General features: G+C 38.3%; 1 protein-coding gene across 1 annotated transcript; it reads left to right on the top strand.

The window, feature by feature from the left end:
- The first annotated feature begins 12238 nt into the window (after positions 1-12238).
- On the top strand, positions 12239-16866 carry LOC126607262 (respiratory burst oxidase homolog protein D-like). Its single transcript, XM_050274794.1, has 11 exons — positions 12239-13083; positions 13237-13399; positions 13517-13565; positions 13739-14284; positions 14373-14759; positions 14904-14999; positions 15102-15217; positions 15301-15403; positions 15515-15585; positions 15684-16249; positions 16537-16866. The coding sequence occupies exons 1-11, from the start codon at positions 12393-12395 to the stop codon at positions 16644-16646; spliced, it is 2898 nt and encodes a 965-aa protein (XP_050130751.1). The 5' UTR covers positions 12239-12392; the 3' UTR covers positions 16647-16866.
- The last annotated feature ends 2877 nt before the right edge of the window (positions 16867-19743 follow it).

The raw sequence follows: 19743 nt of genomic DNA, 5'->3' as shown, positions 1-19743 counted from the left end.
GAAACGTAAGGAAAACGTTCTTCATCTAGCCAGGCATTAAATCGAGCCCTATCTTCATTTACCCATTGCCCTTGCAGGGTAACAGGAGCTTTTATTTTCAACATGCAAGCGAATGACTTTTGCATCTCTCTATGGCCACGAAGAACTTTTTCTGCTTCCAAAGATTTTTTGCATTCCTCATTATGTTTTTTCAATTCCTCCAGGAGCTCGTACAATCGGCTACATTGAGCCAGATTGGAATCTTGATATATCATATGAACTTCGTAGTATTAGCACTGGGTCCCACTGGGCGTGCCAAAATGTTGACCCTAGAAACTACAAAGCCTACGTGGCGCGCAGGCCGAGTAATTAATGAGCTAACTACGTCTTTCGGTGAATGCGGGGCGTGCCAACTCGTCGGCCAAGCTCGGCCGAGGAGTAAATTTGTTGATGTTGCGTTGGGTCGCGCTACTGACTTCTGCGTCTTACGATTGCGGCCGAGAAAGGAACACGTCTCGGCCTCTTGGGCTCTCGAACCTGAAGACAAGGTTACTATTCTTACGAAGTTCGATATCAAATTCGACTTTCAATGTGCCGAATGTAATAACTGTAACACCTCACTTCGTCGAGAAGGCTGATGAAATGACCTCGACCAATAAGGATTTAGAAACCCTTCTCGACCGAGACTTGGATAGGTAATCAATCGTTCTCGCCGCAGTGCTGTTGATGCCAACGGAAGATACTGCGAGACCGACTGATTCTACGGTGACAGAGCTATCTATGCCGACTTAAGATATCACCGGTTGCTTCCACAGTGATGTTGATGCCAACGGAAGATGTGTCAGCGAAAAAGGAAAAAGAAAAATCACAAGTTGTGAGAGTTTGCGCAGGGCAATTTTGTATTGATTTGCAGGGGTCTACGTTCACTCAACGGCCTTGATTTCACAGGCCGATGTTGTAAATTTGGGTCCAAACAATACGATATTATCTATATTATGAAAATAGGAGAGGGATTAAGCTCACATAACTTTATATAATGATTTGATTCAAATTCACCTTTAACAAAAACTGAACTTAATACTCAACACATTATGAGTGAAGCCCCGCAAAGATCTGAATCTATTCCTTTAATTTCTATAACAAGATGGTCCTAAATAAACTACTAAGCATCTTCTTGATTACAACATGATTGGATTCATATATGAAAAGCTGAAAACCAGATTATCAATGAATTTCGAAAAGTCTTGTTATGGTTTTTGTCTTTTATGGACACATGTCAACAAACTCTTGTTTTAGTTTTGTTTTAATTTACACTAAGTCGGTTGAAATGAGCGAATTATGTAGATAGCTAATTATAAAAATTGGATATCAAATTTTATCATTCATGAGAGAACTTACAAATGAAAAAACCAAAAAAAAAACAATTAAAGTGTAGTATTAGATGTACGGATAATGTTAGAAATATCAAATTTTTTAAACTAAATTTTCAAATCAAATGATATGTCACCAATAGAAAATAAGCACGTTAATAATCTAATCATCAACATCCATATCATTTAGTTTACAAAATTTAGTTTAGAAATTTGGTCTCCTATCATTACCCTTGGGCATTAAATTTAATCAAGTAAAAGTATGTCTTTGGTCTTAGTCCTTTACCACAACGGTGAAAATGTGTTGAGCCCTTGCATTACAGCTTGAGTATGAACCTCGTTGGTAACTAATATAACATCTAATCTAACAAAATATATTTGACAAAAAAAAAAAAGATCAGTCCTTGGTCTCTGGCTACCTAAATTTAAAAATGAAAATGGAAGTAAAATTCAGTGAATACACAATCAAACTTTCTGCCGCGTCGTTCACTGCTGACGCTGGCCGGACCCCTCCGCCCTACTCAGTCAGCCCATTCATACTTCTCTTTATTCGGGTTAGGTCCTCATTTAGGTTGCCTTAAATGTTTGTTTCCCATTCTCATGGACCTTTAAGGCAAATATTCGTCATGCGCCGTTCATGCTAAGAGCATCTCTACTCCCACTGCCATTTTTGAATAGGGATGTGATATTCACACACTATTTTTTACTTCCCATACATTTTTTTAATTTTCAATCGTCAGATCAGATGAATTGAAGAATATAAAATGACATAAATTAATAAGGGGTGTGTGAAAAGTAAAATGTGTGTGTGTGGATAGCACACCCTTTTTGAATACTCATTTAAAGACTTAAAAAGAATCTTTGTGTCCCTAATGGACTATTACCTTCAATGAGAGAGTCCTTGTAATAGAATCCCTAAATTTGAGGTTTTTACCGTTTTATGTGATAATTTGATTAGGTTCACATTTTTTTTGTGTTAACATTTTTTAAATTAATTTAACATTACGTTCTCGTAAAATATTTTAGTGAACATTTTAACAAAAAAAATTCAAATTCTGACACCAAGTTTTTCCTTCACAAAAACGTAACTAGAATGAATGAATTGAGTACGAGTGAACTGAGTATAAGAGATGAAGTTTTGGTAAGTTTTGGTCAAATAATTTAGTATTTATAGGAATAATGAGAGAACAACATGAGGGAGTAACCCAAATTGAAACTATTAATCTTTCTATGGAGGAAATATGAAAAGATAAAAATAAAAATAAAATTGAAAACCAACATGAGAGAATAACCTAAATTGAAACGATTATTGAATTGAAACTGTTGATCTTTCAATGGTAAAAAAATTTGAAAAGCAAGAATCAATATGGACCTTCTATTTTAAACTATTGAAAAGGAAAGAAAAAAAAAAGACAAGGCCATGTGATTGGGATCCACGCTTGTTTTTTCACTTAAATTGTCGTATTTGGTCCACCATTTCCGTCCATATAAAGTCTCTATATTTGTTTTATATGTGGGTACATACACCAAGTATCCCTATATAGGGATTCCATTGAATATGATGGTTTTCCCTATATAGGGATTCCATTGAATATGCTCTAAGGTTCTGTTGTTCTATTTGTTTTGGTCTCTTTTTTGCGTTTCTTCTCTAATTTTTGGACATGTGCTCATCTAGTAAGGAAGAAAGTTGGAAAAAGATCCCAGCCTCCTTTTCCTGTGGATCCTAAGGATCTCGTAATCGTGACCGTTCATCGTATATCATGCGGTCAATCTTCGTTAAGTACTATTTATATTTAATTTTGAATTTTGAAATGATTTTTGACAATGTACAATGAATAATCACAATCACAAAAATCTTAAGATCCCCAAGAAAGGATTCGATGACAGAAAATCAAGACAGTCGTCCACAGACAGGCAGACCAGACAATGAAAGAGTCAAAGCCAAGGAGGAAAATGCAAGAATTGACACTGTTAATTTTTAATAAAAAAATTAATAATAACTAAAACCAAAATAAAAGATAAACTAAGCAACACAGCAGTGCTCTAGTGCTTCGGGACCAAAATAAAAGAATTGACACTGTTAATTTCTACACATGTCAATTTCTTCAAAAAAGTCAACACGCTAATTTCTTATTTATAATATCATTCTCACATGTATAATAGGGAGCGAAAGGATATACAGTTTCATTGTACTAAACATGATTGAGGATAATCGTGCATATTCGTGTCAACTGTTTTAATATTTCAAGTAGAAGGATCATGGGCCAATTCCAACAACATCAATACTGTCCTCATTTGGTCACTGCTCAATCTATCAGATGTGGAGTTTTAATACAAAATACTTTGGTATTAGTTAGAATGGGGTAATTCTATTTAAATGGTTTGTTCTCAAGCCTTTTGGCCGATGTGGGATAGAGGAATTCTAACACTCTCCCACACTTGAAACCCCATTTTATGGGTCACATGTGAAGTTCCACACATTGGCAACCATGTGGAGCCAAGCCGGGGCTCACCCGTTCGCTCAGGGCCAATGGGAACCCACCCATTCACTTGGCATCTCTTGGTCTATGTAGAGCTAAGTTAGGGATCACCTATTTATGCGGGGTCAAGGGGGACACACCCGTTCATGTGGATGTACGGGCCCGTCCCTTGGCTCTGATACCATCTTAAATTTCAGATAGACGGGTCATGGGCCCACTCCAACAACATCGATATTATCCCCACTTGGTCACCTGCTCAATTCGTCATATGTGAGGTTTTAATACAAAAAGGTCTCGGTATTAGTTAAACTGAGATAATTTTATTTAAATGGCTTGTTCTCAAGCCTTATGCCCGATGTGAGACAGAGAAATTCTAACAATTATCAACAAAATACCAAGCAGCAATTGATCCCCCAGTTGCCCTTTTTTACTTTTCAGATTAAAGCCATCACAAAAAGATAACGGATGGAGTTATAGTCTACATTGTTTGCCTTGCTTTTGGTCGTTTCAAATTCAAATGATGATAACATTAATCACTAACCAGAAATTTTAACTAAGATATAATGAAAATTACATAAAGTTTGAGAAATTAGACCGTTTTACAAAAGGAAATACAATACAGACATATAGCAACTTCCTTTTTTACAAAGTAATTTTTAGTTATATTCCAAATACGACCACATAGCGTTACTCTTTTATTTAAATTATAACACGTAAATAAGGACATATCAACTGAGTTCTTCACCTTTATTATAACACATAAATTGATACATCGTGTGACTTGTAATCCCGATACCCCCAAAAATTCTACTTTCTACGTAGAACACGGCCCGGAGCACCAAGTATAATAATACAATTGGTTGGAAATTTTTGTTTCATGTTTCCAACTAATTGCATTATTACATTTCATGTAATGGGCCATGTTCCTGTCACAGTAAAAAATCTCTTCACACCACTACAAAGGTCACACAATTGAAGTTAATGTTTAATATCCATGTGAAGCCAAGTTCTTTTGTTGTTAGCCAGACGGCCAAAGTATTATGGCTCGTTTGGATGTGCTTTTAAAATGACTGAAAGCAATTTTAAAGAAAATATTTTTGGGTTTTCAAAAGCACTTAAAGTGTTTTATGCAAGAAGCACTTTAAGTGATTTCCCATGATTTACTTGCATCTTTACTAATGATTAGTTCTAAAAACATTTTCATCATAAACGCTTTCAGTCATTTTAAAAGTACATACAAACGAGCTCTTAGATTGAGATTACTTCTGCTAATCCCCATCAAATTGAATTTATCATTCATCTTCCTTAATCAACGCAAATTGTATATACATACATACATACATACATATATATATATATATATGTACATATATGTGTGTGTGTGTATTGGACGTCGACCCAATGTATGCATGCTTCATACGTTTATTCCTTTATTCCTTTCTTGTATGCTACGTACATTACCAACAAATATAGTTGAAATATATATAAAAGAAGAAGAAATTCAATTTATCAAGGTAATTGTAGTCGTTCTGCCTCATCCGAATCCTTGTAAGAAATTGTAGTCGTTCAATCCTTAAATTCATGCACTAGATTGTGATTTTATCATGTAAAAACCAACAAAAACTGCCTGAACTAAATTGTGATTTTGCATCGCCACCAAACAAACCACGCACTCCGAGTGGTTATTTTTTATTTTTTTCCGGTTTTAAAACTTGTAAAAATTTGGTCGGGTTTGGGACGTGCCTATGTGAAAATCACTTAATTTGAACCAAGTCAACTAAGTTAAATTTATTTGGTTTTGGCACTAGACATTTTATTGATTGATTTTGACAATCTAAAAAATCATCTACAAATTATTTTCAACGTTTAAATATAATTATATAGCTAGTTTATTTCTTTGATGAAATTGTTAAAAATTATTGTCTTGATAATTTTGTCTTCTTTACAATATAAAGAACTAAAAAATTATTTCAAATATAGAATTATTATGCTTCACTCAACACACTACTATTATTAGAAACTGATGCATATATGATTGAGCTAGATCCCTAAAACAAGTTTAAAATAATACTGAGCTTAGACATAACCGATACACCGCCCCATTCAAACAATCCAATGTTAGTGATTTTGTATGGGTTGGTTTCTTTGCCGCGTTTAACGTGAAATCAATCCAAATCAAATCATAAATTAAGTTTCGACAAAATAAAAAATCACAAATTAAGACCCTCAGACTGAATATCTTGATATTTCCTCGATCTACCTACCAAGATTCCCGGACCATATGTGGCAAATGTGATGGAAACAGGTTTAATAATTTGGTCTCTAATCACTAGATAGCACTGCTCAAACAAAACACCACGACCATCCCTCTTTGTTTGGTTTATCACACCGGGCCATTACCGTTTATTATATACAAACAAAGATCAAATAGGGGCGTGAATCTGACAGACTTACGATATTATCTATACTATGACAATAAGAGATTGATTAAGCCTCATAGGGTTAGCCATAATAATTTAGTTTGAATTCGCATTTAACAATAATCGAACCTAAGATCTCTTACTTACAAATAAATTAAATATTACTTGATCGTAATAAGAAGTGACAATTTAAGTGTTATTATTTCTTACCTGATTTTTGCCAGTTATTGTAACTTGTTTAGAGCATCCCCAGTGAGGGGCTTTATATGGGACTGGAAAAGTGATGGATATAGCCTATTTTAGAGCTTCGAGGAATCTTTGGGGCTTTATAAAAAAATCTATCCCAATGAGGGGCTATATCTTTCAGGCTCTATATAGGGCTATATATATTTATTTATGTAGTAATTTGATTAAACAATGATTTTTTTTTTTTTTTAGCTTTTCTTAAGTTGATTTTTGGACGTGATATCTTAAATTTTTTTTATGAACCCTTCAACCTAAAAAGTTCAAATTGCGACAAAGTTAGATTTCATCACTTATGAATCGTTCGTTGGATTAGATTCTATTATCTCAATCTCATCATTTGAAAGAAATAAACCTCCACTTCGCCGTCTAAAATAATTTGATTTTCACGTATAACACAACAATTTACCTAGTATCAATTGGTAAATTAGTATCATAGAATTTTGAAAAAAAATTATTTGAAAATTTCATCCATCAATGCCCATGAACGTTAAATCAATTTGAAATTTTAATTCTAATGGAATTTACAATTATTAATGGTGGATCTAGCCCCATTTTCCGGCTCATTGGGGATGGAATTTTTCGCTAAGGCTAGAAATGTGGTAGCCTCATGGAGGATAAAGCTCACATTAGGGATGCTCTTAGTTAATCATTGCAACAGTTAATTAGAGCAACTCCAGCCCAAATTTATAGGCTAGTCCAAAGCCTAAAAAATAGGCTGGCACCATGAAAAACTCTCCAGCTAAGCAAAATAGGCCAGGCCACAGCCCAAGCCCGTATGTAAGCTGGCTCAAAATGTGCTGAGTGATGTACCGGCCTATCTGACATCAGCGAAGCCCACATTTTTTTTTGCGTCCGACGCGTGGGAGCGCGTTCCTGACAGAAAACAGACGGCGGGGCACTTCGTCTTAGGCCCACTAAAGGGGCGTGGGGCTTGGCCACGTTGTGCGTCTTCGGCTGTTGGATTTCCAACGACTAGTTTTCTAAACCGTTGGATTTCCAACGATAAAAAAATTTTGAAATTCAAACCCAACTGCTAGTGACATGGCAACATCTGGGCCGTCCGATTCCTAGATCAACGGTCCACGATTTTGGACCAAAAAACATAATAAAAATATGGAAAATGTCATCATTATTACCGTTGGCCACATGTCCAATTCTGGGCTGTTGGATTTCAATTTTTTCAAATCCAATGGTCCAGATTAATTAACTTAATAAAAATTATTAAAAATTGTTTAAAAATACAGAAAAAAAATTTATTATTTTTTTTTGTAAATACATAACCATCATCTTCCACCTTACACCACATTTCAATATGAACCCAAGCTTTCATATACTTTTGTGTGCAAAAAATGGCTACTTGGACGGTCGTCAAAGATGTTATGTTGTGTGAATGCTGGGTTCAAATTACTCACGACCCGATTACAGGTAATGAGATGCAGTTGCGAGAACTGTGAAGTAGAATTACTACAGCGTTTTGCGAGAGGCTTGGAGAAGACGTAAGAAGTAGTCAAGGTCTTCAAGGTCGTTGGAAAAAACTTAACAACTCGCTTACTAGTTGGAAAAAACGCCCTCTCTTAGGCTTCCTCTAATCTTAGTAGTGGGAGAAATTTAGCGGATCAGGTGATAATATTTTAATTTATTTATTTGTATTCCACCCGCATCAATATTTTAATTTATTTATTTGTATTACACCCGTATTTTGTAATATTGTCTTATCCCACATTTTATAGACATTTCAAGCATAACCATGGTACAATGCGAACAACAAAAACAAATCATTCACCATATGGGAATGTTGGAATGTTGTCAAAGATTGTCCCAAATACAAACTTGTGCCAACCGGTCCAGATGTTGTCATGCACGGCATCCCTCTACACAGTTCGCCATAAGCAGACCCAACCCAACATGAAGATGACACATTTGAAGAGCGGGAAGGGATGCCTTAAGCAGTGCGGGAGCTGACTTGTCGGTCCCTAAGGACTCAAGGTAAAAAGGCGGCAAAGAAAAAAAATGAAGTTCTTCCAAGAATGACTACACAAAATATATGGACAAATTTGCTCGCCAAGGTGAACTGTCCATGGCGTGGGAAGCGGCTAGATATGAGGCAAAAACTGCGACTATGCAAGCAATCTTAGTAGCTACTGAGAGACGTGATGTGGCTAATGAGAGACAAAGAGAAGTACTTAATCGAGAAATGGAGATGCTTAGAGAAGAAATGATGGCTCAAGCAGATCGTGACACTATGAACAAGCCTCTAGTAGGAATGTCTTCTAATTCTAAATATTTTTGGACATTGGAAAAAGAGGACGTGGTGCAAATGAGGCGTGAAAAAAACGAGGGAACAAGTGGAGGGGTTCTAGCTACACATATCCTAGCAACGAAGATCCTAGCACAACATATCCTAACTCCTTAGACTTTTTATATAATTTCTAATTTATTTTTAGTACTTTATGTAATTTCGTATTTATTTTTAGTAATTTATGTAATTTCTTATTTATTTATAGTACTTTATGTAAATTCTTATTTATTTGTAGTACTTTATGTAATTTCTTATTTATTTGTTGTACTTTATGTAATTTCTTATTTATTTGTAGTAATTTATGTAATTTCCTATTTAAAGACACCAAATAAAATTACATAAATACACTAAAATAAAATTACATAAACACACCAAATAAAATTGCATAAACACACACCAAATAAACTTACATAAACACACCAAATAAAATTACATAAACTCTCCAAATAAACTTTAAAAAAACACACCAAATAAAGTTACATAAACTCACCAAATAAAACTTTAAAAAAACCCACCAAATAAACTAAGAACTTTATTATTCGGCCACAAGCTCCTTTTAAGTTTCTTCACCTTGTTCCAATCCCCACAAATGCTCAATCAAGTCACTTTGACGGCTTAAGTGCATGTATGGTCGTTGCATTGAAGTGTACTGATCAATGATCAGTTGATTGTAACGTCCCTCCATATCCAATGACTCATGTTGCACGGGATCTGCGATGTGGTTATGAGCACAATATATACGTATTCTGGAATTATTCATCGTGTCCCGCTCATATTCATTGATGGCATCATAATCATACTCATCTTCCACAATCATGTTGTGGAGAATGATACAAGTCATCAAGATGGATCGAAGAGCCTCGACATCAAAGAATATGGCAATAGCCTTGACAATCACCCAACATGCTTGCATGATACCAAAACAACGCTCCACATCCTTCCTACACCCCTCTTAACATCTTGCGATGTGTTTTTCCTTTTCACTTTGTGGATGTGGCACTGTTTTGATAAATGTTATCCACCTTGGGTAAGTGTCGTCTGCTAGGTAGTATGCTTCTTCGTATTTATGTCCATTAACCCAATATGTGACTTTCGGTGCTTTTTCTTGCAACACCTCGTGGAACACTGGAGATTGGGTAAGGACATTGAGGTCATTTTGAGCTCCTGGAACACCAAAAAAAGCATGTCAAATCTATGTATCAAATGATGTCACTGCTTAAAAAATGATACTTTTGGCTCATTTTCTATCGCCATAAGCTCATTGCCACGCACTTGGACATTTTTTCCATATCTAGTGCATACAGTCGATACTTCCAATCATGCCAGGAAAGCCTCGCATCTCACCCTTCTTCAAAAGCTTTCGTAGGTCCATTGTCGTGGGTTTTCGGAGGTACTCATTGCTGTAAAGGGCTTCGATTGCGGAGCAAAACCTCATCAGGGACTCTAGAACAATTTATTTTCCCATCTTTGCTATCTCATCCATAGAATAAGGATTTGCTAAGAGGTGGTAGAGTGAGAGATTTTTCAGGTGTGAAATCCCATTGTATTCTAGGAGTCAAGGATTCTCTGGGAATTCTAGATCGAAGAAGAGGTAGAAATTGGTTAGTAAAGACGGAAACGATTCGAAACAGTGGGACATGCATACTGGGTGAAGAGTTGAGTAAGCGAACGGAGGGCTTTATTCATTATCAATTGTGTGTACGTTGCTGTTGTTATTGTCGTGCAGAAAATCTCAGTTTGAGGTGATTGAGATTAAAACAAATATGAAATCATCCCTCACAGTTGTAGTGCTATGTATGTCCCTTAAATGCAAGAACTGATTTGTGACTCGAAGAAAGCTCTTGCAGGGTTCGTTTGCTTGGTGTCAAACGAATTGCACTCTAAAAACAAAATAAAATTCTTTCTTCTCAATCAAACTATTTTATGAGTCATCAGAAAATCACAAGAATTGATAGTCGCTACTACTTTCCAAACATCAAACCAAATAAAATTAATCTTTAATAAAAAGTACTAACTGAAACTTTAGTCCCAAAACAGAGTAAATTTGTTGAGCATTTTTCTCATAGCATCTTACACTTTCATATCATTATCATGAGTCTTTGTGGTGCTTGTCATTTGAGAGTTGATCAAAGCATAAATCCTTCTTTGGTGCTTTTCATATGCTTCGGTTCCATTGGCTTCACAGGGATTATTTTCTCCATCCATGTCTTTGAGGAAAAATGAAAAATACAATATGAGAGTCAAATTTATATATGAATAAGAAGCAAGAAAACTATAAATGATTCATATATATATATCCTATACCTGATTCGTTGCTTAACTTCTCAAGGATAAACTATAGACAAAACGCAGTACAACTATGGAGAAAACGAACTCCTATAAGAGCTTGTTTTCAAGTTTCAACTAGACAGAATCCAAGTTCAACCAGAGCTGGCTTGGAATGAAGTGAACAAGCAGTACAATGATGGAGAAAATTTTGGAAGAAGTTTGCTTATGTTGGCAACCCAACAGCCACAGAAAGAATTCTATTTTGGATTTGCAGACCTCGTTAACCCAACAATCAGATTATTTTGGATTTTTAAAAATTTTAAATGTTAAATAAAAAGTTAACAGAATTTGAGATTAAGTTAAGTTAAATGACATGTGTCAAAAATATTAGAAATGAGATACACAAAAAGGGACAGTAAACCTAGAACCTTGATTAAAGGGTGATGACAACTTAATATTGAATACTTGCATGATTATCTTATATACGTATAATTTGAACTCGAAATCTCACCCTAGAGGAGGACAACACTATAAATAATTTTATATATAATTTCATTCATAGTAATATTAGGGAAATCATATATTTATATTACATGTCTGTACGGTGTATTATATGATGTAATAATTAATTTATATAATAATTAATCAAAGAGAGTTCATTAATTAAAGTATTAAATACATATCATTTGTCACATCAAATGATAAGAGTAGAAAAATAATAACAAAATAAAGTGCATCACATGTACGTCTGTGTATGAGTAGTGCGATGAGAGAGAAAGTGAGAGCACATCAAATCCCCGCCGAGTGTTGCTCGCTCATTTTCTACGCTCTTCTCTCATGCTCAACTTTGGAGATATATTGTCCGTGCTTCTATTTTCATACCTTTTTCATCTTTTTCTGTTTTGTTTCGTGTGATTACGGTTCCATCAAATTAATATTTTATATTTTTATTACTTTTTATTTTATTATTTTGATAAAAAAATTAATATAAAATATTAACATAACTCAAACGTAATCACACAAATAAAAAAAGATAAAAAGAGTATGGGAATGGAATGACAGACAATTCACCTCCGTTAACTTTTCCGTATTCCAAGTTGTCTTCGTGTTCTTTTCACCCTCATGTTTTTTTATCCCTTCTGCTACTGCATGCTACCTTCCTCTTCCTTTTCCTCGTCCTCCTCTCTTACATATACCCATCCACCCCTCGTATTTTAATCCCAAAATATATTCGGACCCCCCATTTGTCTTTCTTTGTGCTAATTAGTTTCCTACTTTGTTGAATAGTTGAATCAACCAAACTTTGAATATCTGTGAGAAGCATCTGAAAATGAACGGTCATCACCACGAGGAAGGGATGCTTACTTCCTCGGAGTACAACTCCGACACCGAGTCCACTCAGTCCACCGGGCCAGGGGGCAGCATCGAGTTCGAAAGACGAGCTTTCAGCGGCCCCCTGGGAACGCCTAACAGCGGCAACCACGCCCCGACCACGTCCTCCAATTCCAACCGGGCGTGGAGGCGGATTAAGAGCGCCAAGTTCGACAAGTCCGGCGGTACGGATAAGACTACTGGTAATACTTCCGACCAAAACGACGATGATACTTACGTGGAGATCACTCTCGACATCCGAGACGACTCCGTCGCCGTCCACAGCGTCCAGGCCGCCGGTGGAGCCAGTAACGAAGATCCCGAGCTGGCTCTGCTCGCCAAGCGGACACTCGAGGGGAAGAAGTCGTCATCTTTCCGGTCATCGCTTTTGCGGAACACGTCGTCGCACATCCGGCAGGTCTCTCAGGAGCTGAAGCGGCTGGCTTCCTTCAGCAAGAGGCCCTCCAACGCGAAGCGGTTCGATCGGACCAAGTCAGCAACCGCCCACGCCTTGAAGAGCCTCAAGTTCATCACCACCAAGACCGGCGCCGGCGCCACCTCCGGCTGGACCGCCGTAGACAAGCGCTACGACGAGCTCACCGCCAAATCCAACTGGCTCCTCCCCTCTTCCCTCTTTGGCGAATGCATAGGTCTGATCATCTCTCTTTTACCTACGAATGAATCATAGGATTAAAACGACAGAAACAAGAGCAGGATTAGAAAGGAGTGTAAAAATCACTACGTTAATTAATTAGTCAATTGTGAAAGCTAAATTAGTTAACGCGGTTTAAATTACTTTGCAGGTATGAACAAGGAGTCCAAGGAGTTTGCCGGAGAGCTTTTCCGGGCACTTGCTCGGAGGCGGAACATAACCGGCGATATCATCAACAAGGCGCAACTTAGAGAATTCTGGGAGCAAATCTCCGATGAAAGTTTTGATTCCAGACTCCAAACATTCTTTGACATGTACTACACTAACACTTGGACAGTACACAAACCATTTAATTTATTAGGCTTCTTAATTAATCTAATCTTAGTCATTAAATTAAATATTAAGTAGAATTAATGTGTGTGTAAATGCAGGGTGGATAGAGACGCCGATGGAAGAATCACTGAAGAAGAAGTCACAGAGGTAGGCGACCCGCCATTTACTGATTACTGCCGGCCACATTTCTTAATTTTTAATTAACTTTAAGCGCTGGGCTAAATATTCTTGGAATTATGTAATCGAGTTTTAACTTGCCGATGACATTTCTTTAAGTGCTAATAACAGTTTCCTAAATTGATCGTATATATGTGTTGCAGATTATAAGCATGAGTGCTTCTGCAAACAAGCTCTCAAACATTCAGAAACAAGCAAAGGAATATGCAGCTCTGATCATGGAAGAACTAGACCCGGACAATGTCGGCTACATCATGGTTCAAAATTTGGAAACTCTGTTGCTGCAAGCTCCGGTTGGCCAATCTGTGAGCGTAAACGAAAGCCGGGTTTTGAGTCAGCTTCTGAGTCAGAAGCTGAAGCCGACGCAGGAGAACAACCCAATCCGAAGATGCTACCAGAGAACTAAGTACTTCTTCCTTGATAACTGGCAGAGATTCTGGGTTATGATGCTCTGGCTCGGCATAGTTTCTTGTTTGTTTGTGTACAAGTTTGTGCAGTACCGCGAAAGAGAGGAGGCATTCGAGGTGATGGGATATTGTGTCTGCATTGCCAAAGGAGGAGCTGAGACTCTCAAGTTTAACATGGCCTTGATCCTTCTTCCCGTCTGCCGGAACACAATTACTTGGCTCCGAAACAAGACCAAATTAGGCGTTGCCGTCCCGTTTGATGACAACTTAAATTTCCACAAGGTAGTAACAAAAACAAAATGTCACTTTCTCATTCGGAGAATCCGATAGTGTCTCCAAAATCGAGTGTGAAATTGAATTGGTCTTGTAGGTCATTGCGGTTGGAATCATTGTTGGAGTTGGACTACACGTGGGGGCGCATTTGACGTGCGATTTTCCACGGATTATACATGCGACTGAAGATGAGTACGAGGACTTGAAACCTTACTTCGGCGAGGAGCAGCCTGGGAACTACTGGTGGTTCGTGAAGGGAGTGGAAGGGTGGTCAGGTATTTTGATGGTGGTATTGATGGCCATAGCCTTCACGTTGGCAACTCCTTGGTTCAGAAGAAACAAGCTCAACTTGCCAAAGCCGCTCAAGAAGCTCACAGGCTTCAACGCCTTCTGGTATTCCCACCACCTGTTTGTCATTGTCTATGCTCTCCTCATTGTCCATGGCATCAAGCTCTACCTCACCAAGGAATGGTATCATAAAACGGTGAGTCCTTTGCACTCGAGTTCGAATTCTTCTCCCTGTAAATTAAAATAATTTAGAATATCCGTCAAAAAAGACCGTCAGTTCCTTAAGGTACGTAATTGAGTTGCATGATTCTGAGAGTGGATTTACTTCTTTTGGTGGCAGACATGGATGTATTTGGCGGTTCCGGTCGTCCTCTACGCTTGCGAAAGGTTGATTAGAGCTTTTAGGTCAAGCATCAAGCCAGTCAAGATTCTCAAGGTACTTAATTAGTTGATTAATTTTTGCTTACCTAGCTATTTAGCTCAAATTCTATAATCAAATTCTTAATTATCTGACACATTGTTATGAACATTATTGAAGGTTGCTGTTTATCCTGGAAATGTTCTTGCACTGCACATGTCGAAACCTCAGGGCTTCAAATACAAGAGCGGGCAGTACATGTTTGTCAACTGCGCTGCGGTTTCTCCTTTCGAATGGTAAACACTCGTACATTTTGTGCACACCATCTTCTAATCATGCCCGATTAAACATACTAATTATGTTCTAATCATATCGACAGGCACCCGTTCTCCATTACCTCATCACCGGGAGATGACTACCTAAGCGTCCACATTCGAACACTGGGCGATTGGACGCGGCAGCTCAAAACTGTTTTCTCCGAGGTTCGTTTAAAAATTTCTAATCACAACTTGTTCATGTTAAAGTTTCTTGCTACAAACCCTCCAAAATTTGTGTATGATCTCACTAATTAATTGTTTGTGTTGGTTAATTAGGTATGTCAGCCACCAACTGGTGGGAAGAGCGGCCTACTCAGAGCTGATATGCAAGGAGGAAACAATCCTAGGTACATTTTTAATTCGACATACATACCTTAAAAACAAAAGAAGGATTTAATTAAAATTGAGTAATGTGGATTGATTTGTTAATTAATTCGTGTTGCAGCTTCCCTAAGATACTGATAGACGGTCCATACGGAGCACCGGCACAGGACTACAAGAAATACGACGTTGTCTTGCTTGTAGGGCTCGGAATCGGAGCAACTCCCATGGTGAGCATTGTGAAGGACATTATCAACAACATAAAGATGAAGAGCAGGGAAGGCGATGATTCGGAGTCCGCCCTAGAAAGCGGCAGGGCCACTCCGAATGCCCCGAGCCATAACAACAGCAGCAGTGGCAAGAACAAGAGCAACAAAGGGTTCAAGACCAGAAAGGCCTACTACTATTGGGTGACGCGAGAACAAGGCTCGTTCGAGTGGTTCAAGGGGATTCTGAACGAGGTGGCGGACATGGACGAGAAGGGTGTGATCGAGATTCACAACTACTGCACCAGTGTGTACGAGGAAGGGGATGCCAGGTCAGCCCTCATTGCCATGCTCCAGTCCCTCCACCACGCCAAGAACGGCGTCGATGTGGTGTCGGGCACACGTGTCAAATCCCACTTCGCCAAGCCCAACTGGCGCCAAGTTTACAAGGATATCGCTCGCCGCCATCCGGATAGCCGAGTGGGTGAGTACAAAAGAAGCTTCTTCCTCACCAACCTCACCCACCTTCTCTTGTCCACCACTTCATGCTTTGAAAATCCATAATCTAACTAAATTAGAATAACACAGTCACTCGTACGTTGACGTATCATAACTGATTTCTAATCGTTGATGTAAGCGAGTTCTATTTTAGACACACATTCATCACCGATTAAGAATCCATGCCGCCCTCTTAATTAAGTCCAACGTTGTTAATCATAATCTTTGCATCATTAATTTTAATCGTGACAAAATTGATGGTTATGTATGCAGGGGTGTTTTACTGTGGGGCACCAGCACTAACAAAGGACCTCAAGGAATTGGCGTTGTACTTTTCACACAAGACCACCACGAAGTTCGACTTCCACAAAGAGAATTTCTGATTAATTATACTAAGTAGAGTGATTAAAGAAGGAGAGAGAGAGAGAGAGAGAGAGAGAGAGAGAGATAGAGAGATTATAGCCTGTAATTATCATTAGATGATCTAATGCTTATGTAAGTGCAAGGTCTTAAATGCCGATAATATCGGCAATATTTCGCCGATATTATCGGTTTTTCACGTTACCGATATTTTAATGGTTATCCAATTGGTTTTCGTCAAAATATCGCAATATTATCAATATTATCGATAATATCGCTCTCTCTCTCCGTCGTCGGAACGGCAACCGAGCTATGTCGTCGCAGCTGCCAAGATCTGCGCCTCTTACAGGTGGTGATGGTGCTCGCCGGAGTGTGCGCCACTGTGGTGGAGGTCACGGTGGGGTGGGTGTGGTGTGTCTCCCCTCCGCTCACTCGCTCCCTGTCTGTTCTTTCTGCGGTGGTGAACGAAGGACTTATGCTGCTGTGCAGTGCAGCAAATCGAACTAATTTGAGCTTCACACTAACACGGAGAGAGAGATCCGAGACTTACCTAATCGGAAAATCAAAGAAGACTCGCTGGAGAGTTTATGGGCTCCGCCATTCTCGCAAAGGCGGGAGAGAGAAGACTGATGATGTGTGACGATGGTGGTGTCCTCGAGCTGCTTGAGTTGAGCAGATGGTGCTGCTGCGTGTGTGTGTGTGGTCACGGCAAGAGAGGGAGAGAGGTAAAAGGGTTTCGAGAGAGAGACAGTGCAGAGAAGAGAGAGAGAGAGTCGAAGTGAGTGAGAGAGAAACGTGAGGAGTGCTGGGGGCTGCCACGTGGCAGCCTGAGAGGGTTTCGAAATCCAGATATAGAGTTCAGATTTAATTAGGATAAATGACTAATTTGATAGTTCCAAATACACTCACAATGTTTGCCAGCTCGTTATATAATCAACTTAAATTAGTTAAATCTATCATGCAATGCATTTCCTTCCAATTTTTTGTGATAAACTAATAGATAATTGACTAAATAAACATCCTGTAAAGTTTCAATAAAAATTTCCAAGTTTTTCTTACAATTTCCGTGGTTTTTATTCAATTTTTATCGATATCGATAATATCCCGATATTTCCATCGATATTTTCGTGTTTTTGGATTACCGATATTTCCGATATCATCGATATTTTATACCTTGTGTAAGTGTAATCAAATTAGAGGAGTTTGGTTTTTGCACACTGATTTTTTGAGCACCCAAAAGTGGAAAAAAGAAGGGAAAGAAATAATGGGGTCCTGTGAGGGTCCACCGCATGTGGTAGGTGTGCAATAATACCTACCGCTAACAACCATCTGGTGAGAAGGTGGGGACAGAGAAAAAGGGGGGAGGAACCACCGCAACAAGTGACCACCAATAATGTGTAGATTGATATCCCAATTGCAAATATGAACAAGTTTTATTATTTTATTATTTTGGGTATTTTGGATAAGTTTTTGTCCACATTTCTTTCTTTGAATTAAAAGAGTTTAATTGATTGGATGCAGAAACATAAAGTGTTCAATTGATTAAGGATAAGAACCTTTATTAATTTAGATTAAGATTTGGATTATGTATATCTTAGTGTTCACTCGTTGAGCATTGCTTTATGGTGCTCTCCAAAACCCTTTGTTAATTGACCAAGAAAACCACAAGGGCACAAGTTGGATACATTATTCTTTCCGGTAGCCGGATCACGTTGCCCATTTGACGGCAGACACGAACAAGAGGCCCTCTTATTGAAGTCGATATAGCAAGCTCGTGTATTTAGATCTTAATACAGAAAGAGTTTTCACTTATTTGTATTGTTGCTAGACGGATGACGTGGTCTGAACAAAATGGAAAAGCGGAACAAATACTTTTCTATTCCATGGTCAATCTTGATGATGTATTTCCCTTAATTCTTAAGTCTTGTGTCCTTAATTCTTACGTCTTGCGTCCTTAACACGCCACCCATGGCCCCAAAACACTAGAGTTTCCTTTTTTGATCATATTATGTGTGTATAATAACCCATGCCTAAAATTGTTTTAAAAGTAATTAGTACCTTTAAAATGATGGTAATTATCCATGATCATCATTAGTAACACTTGATTAAGATACATTACAAATGTCAACTCATCCAAACAAATGAATGTCAAATCAAGACTAAAGAAGAAGTTATCCTTTACGACATCTTGCTTCAATTACCCACTAGCGGAGCATTAGGGCCTATGATGGGGTATTCAACATTTGCCACGGTAGGAAGTGGACTTTGTTGACAAAAGGGGCTGTAAGGAGAAATTATTGTCATGGGCCGTCGCGTCAACTCTTACATAAAAGACCAGGCCCTCCGTGTGGATCCCACCCTCTACACCCACCTTTACATGAAGGAGCTGACACGTGCGGCCGCCCTACGCGCCGCAAGGGAGTCAATTTGGTAAAGCACATAGTTTTAGTATGAAATACCACTTTGATATGGCAAGCTGGCATTGTGTCCTTCAACATGTAGGGTTTGTTGAATTTCTCCACATACATATATTTCAAAAGGATAATCTATCGTTTTGACCTAAAAGTTGTCATCCATGATCGTCAACTTCCAAGGGCTAATGCTTTCAATTGCCCTTGGACCAGCAAGAGAATAATCCCGTGTTTGACTTTCAGGGGAGATCAAATCTTCTGCACCTATTTTGTCTATCATTAATTGACAACCAATTTATGATAACAAAACTAAAGAGAGTTCAATCAATGATAGAGGTCACAAACAAACTGAGTGCAGAAGATTTGAACTCATTTCAGGGTGATTAGTGGTAATACGAAACGACAATCTTTATCCAATGAAGACTCATATCTTTATTGCAGCATGTCCACGTGCATCCGTGCGTGGCACTAGACCTGTAAACGGGTCGGGTTTATCGGGATTGGATCGGGTTCAATCCAACCCATTAAGTTAACGGATCACCCGAACCGACCCGTTAAGCTAATGGGTTATCCGAACCCAACCAGTTAAGCTAACGGGTCACCTGTTAGCGACCCGACCCGTTAAGCATCCACCCAAATACTAATATTAACGGGTCGGGTCCAAAATGCCAGGTCTACATGGCATTGTGTGTGCGCGGAGATTAACCGT

Source organism: Malus sylvestris, chromosome 16, assembly GCF_916048215.2.
Source record: "Malus sylvestris chromosome 16, drMalSylv7.2, whole genome shotgun sequence".
Classification (NCBI taxonomy): domain Eukaryota; kingdom Viridiplantae; phylum Streptophyta; class Magnoliopsida; order Rosales; family Rosaceae; genus Malus; species Malus sylvestris.
The sequence above is the reverse complement of the archived record's forward strand: the minus strand, read 5'-3'. Positions and strand labels throughout refer to the sequence as shown.

Coding starts and splice junctions, on each gene's coding strand:
- LOC126607262 (XM_050274794.1), top strand. CDS start 12,393: ATGAACGGTCATCACCACGAGGAAGGGATGCTTACTTCCTCGGAGTAC. Junction 14,285..14,372: donor ACAACTTAAATTTCCACAAG/GTAGTAACAAAA, acceptor TTGGTCTTGTAG/GTCATTGCGGTTGGAATCAT. Junction 15,586..15,683: donor CAAGGAGGAAACAATCCTAG/GTACATTTTTAA, acceptor TTCGTGTTGCAG/CTTCCCTAAGATACTGATAG.